Source organism: Theropithecus gelada, chromosome 9 (genome assembly GCF_003255815.1).
Source record: "Theropithecus gelada isolate Dixy chromosome 9, Tgel_1.0, whole genome shotgun sequence".
NCBI classification, from domain to species: domain Eukaryota; kingdom Metazoa; phylum Chordata; class Mammalia; order Primates; family Cercopithecidae; genus Theropithecus; species Theropithecus gelada.
The window spans coordinates 118,472,989-118,481,582 of record NC_037677.1 but is presented as its reverse complement, the minus strand read 5'-3'; the positions used below and the strand labels follow the sequence as shown (position 1 = coordinate 118,481,582).

At 39.7% G+C, this 8,594-nt stretch overlaps 1 protein-coding gene across 5 annotated transcripts in view; it reads left to right on the top strand.

The window, feature by feature from the left end:
• ATE1 (arginyltransferase 1) overlaps positions 1-8,594 on the top strand; it is a 183,678-nt gene that overhangs the window by 26,873 nt on the left and 148,211 nt on the right. For 3 of the 5 annotated variants that reach the window (XM_025396388.1, XM_025396385.1, XM_025396389.1), the window contains 2 exons: positions 404-633; positions 4,048-4,176. In XM_025396388.1, the coding sequence (XP_025252173.1) occupies positions 404-633; positions 4,048-4,176 (359 nt within the window). Of the gene's footprint in view, positions 1-403; positions 634-3,011; positions 3,141-4,047; positions 4,177-8,594 lie in introns of all 5 variants that reach the window. The other 2 variants (XM_025396387.1, XM_025396390.1) reach the window with 1 other exon arrangement.

Sequence of the window (8,594 nt, the reverse complement as noted above, 5' to 3'; positions counted from 1 at the left end):
GCCTCCCGGGTTCATGCCATTCTCCTGCCTCAGCCTCCCGAGTAGCTGGGACTACAGGCACCCGCCACCTCGCCCGGCTAGTTTTTTGTAATTTTTAGTAGAGATGGGGTTTCACCGTGTTAGCCAGGATGGTCTCGATCTCCTGACCTCGTGATCCGCCCGTCTCGGCCTCCCAAAGTGCTGGGATTACAGGCTTGAGCCACCGCGCCCGGCCAACTCTCACTTCTAAGGTAGAATTTTAGATCCACTTATAGCTCTGTATCGGGATCCTCTGAAACATCTACCCCAAAGCTAGCCTAACCATTGGAACTCTTTGGACTTACTCTGTAGAATCTTTGAGACATGTGAAAATACTTTTCTAGAACCAAATGTGCTTGGTCTAATATTTTAAAATTCTTTTTAGGCAAAGGGGCTGATTTGAGTAAGCCTCCGTGTCGAAAAGCAAAGGAAATCCGGAAAGAAAGGAAAAGGTTAAAACTCATGCAGCAGAACCCAGCTGGAGAACTTGAGGGTTTCCAGGCTCAAGGTCACCCACCATCTTTGTTTCCACCAAAGGCTAAATCCAACCAGCCCAAATCACTCGAAGATTTAATTTTTGAATCTTTACCAGAGAATGCATCACACAAGTTAGAGGTACTTTGAAGGACTTTTGTTGTTTGTTTTATTATGATTTTTTTTTATTTGAGCATATCGTTTATTTTTATTTGAAGTTCTAACCAGTTGATGTTTTGCTAGGTAAAGAATGAGAATTTAAAAGAAATTAAAGAGAATTGGGAAGAAGTAACATTTGAATTTACTAAGTTAACTGTTATTTGAGAGAAACTCCCTTTTTTAAAAAAGACTTTTTGAGAATACTTCAGATAGTTGGCCACTAAACTTGTGAAAACAGTGTCAATTTTAGCATGCTACCTTGATTGAAATTTAATAGTTAAAATGAAAGAAATACTCTTTAAAATTGTGTTTTTAGCAGTTTTGGTTTAGATAGTAAAAGACAATGGATTACACAAGGCAAATCACTATTTTCTCCATTATAATATTCTGATCTTGGTAAAGACAGCAAATGGTGTCATATACATAAGCTAGCAGTTAGGAATTATCTAAATAGGGCTCAAATGTACTGCTGAAATCCTCTCTCATTAGTACCCAAACCAATTTGGGCATAATATGAATCCTTTTAGAGCCAGATTCCTCCTTTTTTTCCAAATTTTTTTACATTTCTCGATCAGATCAAGATTTCTCAGTATTAGTTTCTCATATATAAAAAAACCAGGACTGGATGTGGTGGCTCACACCTGTAATTCTAGCACTTTGGTAGGCCGAGGTGAGTGGATCGCTTGAAGTCTGGTGTTTGAGATCAGCTTGGCCAACACAGTGAAACCCTGTCTCTTCTGAAATAGAAAAATTAGCTGGGCGTGGTGGTGTGCACCTGTAATCCCAGCTCCTAGGGAGGATCAGACACGAGAATTGCTTGAACCCAGCAGCTGGAGGTTGTAGTGAACTGAGATCACGCCACTGTACTCCAGCCTGGGAGACAGAGCAAACGTTTGTCTCAAAAACATTAGCCATAACGATTTTTATCTTATTCTCATATGTAATTAGTAACTGGTCAGCCTTTGAATTTTATGGCTTACTTCGTCTAAAAATACCACTAAAGTCCTGATAATAAAAATTAACTTTCATGCATTCTAAGCCTTAATTCAATATATGTGTTATCAGAGGATTTAGCTTTTTTTTTTTTGAGACAGAGTTTCACTCTTGTTGCTTAGGCTGGAGTGCAATGGCGCGATCTCGGCTCACTGCAACCTCCGCCTCCCGGGTTCAAGCAATTCTCCTGTCTCAGCCTTCTGAGTAGCTGAGATTACAGGTACCCACCACTACGCCCGGCTAATTTTTGGTATTTTTAGTAGAGACAGGGTTTCATCATGTTGGCCAGGCTGGTCACGATCTCCTGACTTCAGGTGATCTGCCCACCTCTGCCTCCAAAGTGCTGGGATTACAGGTGTGAGCTACCTCACCCCGCCAGATTTTAGCTTTTATAACTCCTTGGCTACTCTGATTTGGATACAGATTTTTTTTCCTTCCAAAATTGTAAACAGAGTTGAATACACTACTTAAAATATTTTACAAGGTGTCTTTTATCTTTTGATCATAAATAGTAATGTATTCAGGGGGCCAAGCACGCTTAACATAACAGTTGTCCAGTGGTTACTTTTACTTTTTGAATGTAATGATACTCAGGATGTATAGAGATCTTTTACCACTGGGTGTCGCTGTTTCTTCACAAAATTACCCCTCACGGCACACATGTCAAGTTTCCAGTTGTTTTCGTTGCATTGCATTTGACTGTTTTACTGTTCTGTTTTGCTAATACATTTTAAGTGGCTAGTAAATAATGTTAAAGTAAATGTTAGCCATTACTGCATGCAATTACTGTTTTAAACTTATCCTTATTTTACAAGGTTACTTAAGCAACATGGTGACATTGTAAGATTTGAATGAAGGAAATGTGACTTCAGAGTCATGGTTGTTAACTATGCTATGAAGTAGGAAAACTTTATGAGGTCTTTTAAGCTTAAACAGCAGAGTTTTAAGTTGAGGGTTAGCAATGATGAATGAGTGTCCAAAAAATGTATTCATATTTTTAGTCTTTCTTAGAGTTACTGGTAGTTGTGCACAACTAGAGGTTATTTATTTATGTGTGTGTCGTGTGTGTACGAGTGCTGGAAATACTCTGCCAGTTTACAATAGAGGCAGGCTCACATAATTCAGTCATGAAAGCTGAGGCTTAGAGTTTGGAGGGCATCCTCCTCTGTCTTCTTAATGAGTCTGTAAGTTACAAAAATAACTTTTTTCTTTATTTACTAACTGGTTTGTTTTTAATATTAAAATATTTAGTTGCTTTAATGATTCTTAAAACTTGGTTTCTTGGATGGGAGTTACTGTTAATGCATATTCCACTGAATGAATAAATGAATGAATTAGTGAACTTGTTTTTTTAACTGCTTCTGAAGGTGAGGGTGGTGAGATCATCTCCACCAAGTTCGCAGTTCAAAGCTACACTTCTGGAGTCTTACCAGGTCTATAAACGTTACCAGATGGTTATTCACAAGAACTCACCTGATACGCCAACCGAGAGCCAGGTCAGCAGGCCAAGTGTAATTTTCCTGTGCAAACAGAGCTTTCCTTCCACTTAATATCATTTAATGAAATCTTGGTTTATTTGTGCTACATTTTATTTGTGTTCAATTTGCAGCATATCTGCAAATACCTAAGACTGAATTAATGGACATTCTGAAAGTGCAAATTTTACCTAGTGCCATGTTAAGTACCAGCTATGTATAATTTCAGAGTGGAAAGTAATATGTAAAATTATTTAAAATCACTATTTTAGATGCATTTATCTAAAAGATAGTAATAGAGCTCTAAATTAAAATGCCTATGAGGAAAATGCAGGAAACTTTATATTTTTATGGTAGATACATACTTTGCCTAAAATGATTTTAATTCTTTATCCGTATTTGAAAGACCTATGTAGAAAGAATTGATCCCAGCTAAATTATTATTTATTAATGTGCTACCCTTGCACAATTGAGTGGGACTAAAAAAGGCAGATAGTAGAACATTTTAATAGAAGAACTCATATGCTAATAATTTTGTAAGTTAAATGACCCAAGAAAAATCTGTAAAGGAAAAAAGCTTAAAACACTTAGTATAAGTAGAGATAGCAAAAGTAGTGATCATGACCACGAGATTAACAACAATATTGACTCTAGTTTATGCAGAAAACTACAATAAGTGGATAGAGAAAAAAAAAAGAAGAACAAATTGTTGGCTCTTATGATTTTGAGATTTTCATAAGTTTTAGTACAGAGTTAGCACTTCAGTCTCTGCGCCAGTCCGCCCAGTCTAGGGTTTCTTTTCATGACAAATTCCAGTTTGAGCTTTGGTGTGGATTTGCGGAGATCTTACTCTAGCCTCACCTTCAGAAGCATATCATCAGTTAGAGATGTTTCAATAGCATTTGCTTGTATTTTCCTTGCTCTGAAGGTGAGGTTAGTACCTGCCTCCTTTGAGGACCCAGAGTTCAAGTCGTCTTTCAGCCAGTCCTTTTCTTTGTATGTCAAGTATCAAGTGGCCATACACCAGGATCTACCTGATGAATGTGGGAAGACTGAGGTATTGTTTGTTAACTGTTGTTTTCTGTGTTGATAAGGTTGTCTGGGAAGAAGTATAATATGTGCTGTTTTCTTACTTGTCAGGTGGAGCTGATGACCCTTTCAGTGTGTATTACTGAACTTCCATGAACACTCACATGAGTCATACATGTGAGCATTTTAAATCCTTAGAAAAAAGGATTGCAAATTCAGGATGCGTTCTCAGTGTCTTCTCTAGGAACCTGAATGTAGTGGTTTATATGGTCAGTCATCCACCCTAGGTTAACAGTCATTTACTGAATTTATTGTGTGCCAGACTGTGCCACAGAACAAAAGGAGGAGTCTCGGTCTTCAAGAAATTGATAATCAAATGGGAAAGACAGACCAATAAGCAAAAATATCTTAACAAGTGAATTAGAAAGAAATACCTACACCTAACCTACTGAACATCATAGCTTAGCCTCGCCTGCTTTAAACATGCTCAGAACACATATTATAATGGCCTTTAGTTAAGCAGAATCATCTAACACAAAGCCTATTTTATAATAAAATGTTGAATATCTCATGTGATTTATTGAATACTGTACTGAAAGTGACACACGGAATGGTTTTGCATCATTGTAAAGTTGAAAAAGCGTAAGTCCGACCATTATAAGTTGGGGACCTTCTGTTAGATGTAATATGATTTAACAGGCATTTTTTGAGGGCCTGTCTTTCCCAGGCTTGAGATATTGAAATGAATGAGATGGCATCATTGTCACAGTAGAACCATGATATGTTGGAAGAGAGAGGCCGACGGATACAGAAGACTTAGAGTTTTGATTTTTTGACTGCTTTTGTTTTTTTAATGACACAATGTGTAAGCTAAAAAGAGAGGGTTAATAGGATGGGAGTTAATGCTGCATGTTCCCTGAGAAAGGGCTCACTTCCCAGATCCCCCAGAGTCTTCTGGTTAAAGTGTCATCTGCAGACCTGCAGCATCAGCAGCACCTGGAACACAGACTCGCAGTCCTGTTCACTCAGCATCTTCATTTGTTTTTTGAGATGGAGACTTGCTGTGTCGCTAGGCTCAAGTGCAGTGGCGTGATCTCTGTTCACTACAACCTCCACCACCCGGGTTCAAGCGATTCTCCTGCCTCAGCCTCCCGAGTAGCTGGGACTACACGCGCGCGACCACGGCCGGCTAATTTTTATAGTTTTAGTAGAGATTGGGTTTCACCATGTTGACTAGGTTGATCTCGATCTCTTGACCTTGTGATCTGCTGCCTTGGCATCCCAGAGTGCTGGGATTACAGGCGTGAGCCACTGCGTCTGGCCAGAATCTACATCTTAAACTAGGTTTCCAAAGGATTCATATGCACATTTCAGTTTTGAGAAGCTGTGTCCTAGGTTTCCTATTGATCCATGCCACTGTAGGTGATAGCATTTGCGGATAGTAAGGATTCTGCTAGGCCTAAGAAGCTTCCTTTGATATTCTCAGGGAGTCTTACTCCTTTCTGAACTTTCCTCCTTCCTACTGCTTTGGAGATGGTGCCTTTGTACCTCTCTGCTTAGCAGGTAGGAATAGTTGGGATGAAATGTTTCTGTGGCCCAGTGTGTTTATTCAAGACTTCCCTAGGGACTTCTCCTAGTAGGCTTCAGGCTTCTGGGAAGTCCCTTTATGTACACTTAGAGCAGCACTAAAGGCATTCATAGTCTGAATTGGGGTGGTAGACAGGTATGTAATTCCAGTGCCTTTAGAATTAGCCACTGGATTAGTAGGGACAGCCAGCTTATTGTGAGACAGGAAGTTATAGAGGTTTTTCTGAGGGAAGTGACATCTGAGCCAAGTCTGGAAAGATGAGTAGGTGTTTGCCAGGACAAAAAGGGAGAAGCGTGTTCTGGGCACCAGGACTATGCAGAGGTGTGGATGGTGAAATTATACGCCATTTTGAGGAACTACTATTAATACTTAGTTTAGTGTGGCCAAAACATAGAGTACATGTTAGGAGGTAATAAGGGATGAGGCTTTTTTTTTTTTTTTTGAGACATTCTTGCTTTGTCTCCCAGGCTGGAGTGCAGTGGTGTGATCTTGGCTCACTGCAGCCTTGGCTCACTGAAACCTCTGCCTCCCAGGTTCAAGCAGTTCCTCTGCCTCAGACCCCTGAGTCTCTGGGATTACAGGTGTGCGCTACTACACCTATCTAATTTTTATATTTTTAGTAGAGACAGGGTTTCACCATGTTGGCCAGGCTGGTCTTGAACTCCTGACCTCAGGTGATCCACCAAGCTTGGCCTCCCAAAGTGCTGGGATTACAGGTGTGAGCCTGACCAAAGGATGAGGCTTTTGGAGGTTTAGGTAGGAGCCAGATTTTTTAAAAAAATAATATTTTAGAAATAGTTAAACTGCCACATACCTACCAGCAGTCTTCAACTAGCCTTAACATGCTGCCATTCTTGTTTCATCTATCTCTCCATACCTTTTTGTTATTATTTTGCTGTGCTATTTTATACCAAATCTCAGACATATTGTTTTATATGTAAGTCCTTAAGTGTGTATCTTAACTGACTAAAAATGTAGGAGGAGCAGATAACGTGCCTCCTAATGTAATCCAGTAAGAAGTATAAACCACCACCTGTGGAATGTTCTTGCTAAAGAAATTGAATCTGGATCTATCCAAGCTTCTACTGACCAGTTCACAGAAAATATGAGGGGTAAAGGAATATGTTAAAATGACACTTGGGCACTTGTATAAGATCAATTACCTAGTTTCTTTAAAAGAAAAAGGGAACTCTAGTCTCAGATTAAAAGTTATTAATATAGACATTAAAAAATATATAACACAGTACCATTATTACACCCAGCAAAATGTATATTATTTAATGCTTTGTACATGTTTGATTTGTTTTTTTCTTTTTTTTTGAGTGGGGGAGACAGTCTTGCTCTGTCGCCCAGGCAGGAGTGCATGGCGCCACATTGGCTTACTGCAACTTCGCCTTCCAGGTTCAAGTGATTCTTGTACCTTAGGCACCTGAGTAGCTGGGACTACAGGCATGTGCCACCACGCCTGACTAATTTTTGTATTTTTAGTAGCAATGGGATTTCGCCACATTGGCCAGATTGGTCTCAAATCCTGTAATCCTAAGATGCTGGGATTACAGATGTGAGCCACTGCCCCTGGCTGATATACTATATTTTGTTTTCCACTCGTCCATTGATGGACATTTTGTTTTTTGTTTTTTTTTTTTTGAGCCGGAGTTTCGCTTTTGTCAACCAGGCTGGAGTGCGATGGCATGATCTTGGCTCACTGCAACCTCTGTGTCTTGAGTAGCTGGGATTACAGGCACCCACCACCATGCCTGGCTAATTTGTTTTTTTGTGTTTTTAGTAGAGATGGGGTTTCACCATGTTGGCCAGGCTGGTCTCAAACTCCTGACCTTAGGTGATCCGCCTCAGCCTCCCGAAGTGCTAGGATTACAGACGTAAGCCACTGTGCCCAGCCTTGGGTGGTTTTTATTGTTTGACTTTTATAGAAAATTCTGTTATGAACATTTCATGTTCCTGTTTTTATGTGGATGTGTATTTTCTTGGGTGTATACCTATGCGTGGAATTACTGGGTCATGTGGTAACTGTGTTTTCCTTTTGAGGAACCGCCAGACTTGTTTCTCAGAGAGCGAAATCATTTACCATTCCCACCAGAAGTGGATGAGGGCTCCACTTTCTCCCTCCATGTGCTCACCAACACTTGTGTCTCTTTTTTCTTAAAATTGATTACGTTACTCATAGTGCGTGTAACGTGGTGTCTCATTATGGTTTTGATTTGCATTTCCCTTCCTGTGCTTTTTGGCCTTTTGCATTTCTTCTTTGGAGAATTGCGTATTCCAACCCTTTGCTCATTTTTTAATTGGGTTGTCTTTGTTACTGAGTTGTAGGAGTTCATTATATGTATTCTGGGTACAAATCTCTTATGTATGTGATTAGACTCTTGCATTCTGTGAATTATCTATATTCTTAGGAACATTTCCTGGTGAAAATCTATTTTGTCTGCTCTTAGTAGAGCCACTCCATGTTGCGATTCCTGTTTGCATGATACATGTTTTTCCTCCTACCTTCAGTCTGTTTGTGTCTTTGAATCTAAAGTGTGCATCTTTTAGACACCATATAATTGACCTGGGTTTTTGTTTTCGGTTTTTTAAAGTCCAAAGGGAGAACAGTCTCCCTTTTCATTGAAGTGTTCAGTCAGTTCACATTTAATGTTTTGATTGAACTAGTTGAATTTACACCTTCCATTTTACTTCCATTTCCATTTCCCTGATATGTCTGTTTTTTTTTTTTTCCTCTGTTCCTTTTTTTTTTGAGACGGAGTTTTGCTCTTGTTGCCCAGGCTGGAGTGCAATGGCGTGATCTTGGCTCACCGCAACCTCCGCCTTCCGGGTTCAAGCGATTTTCCTGCCTCAGC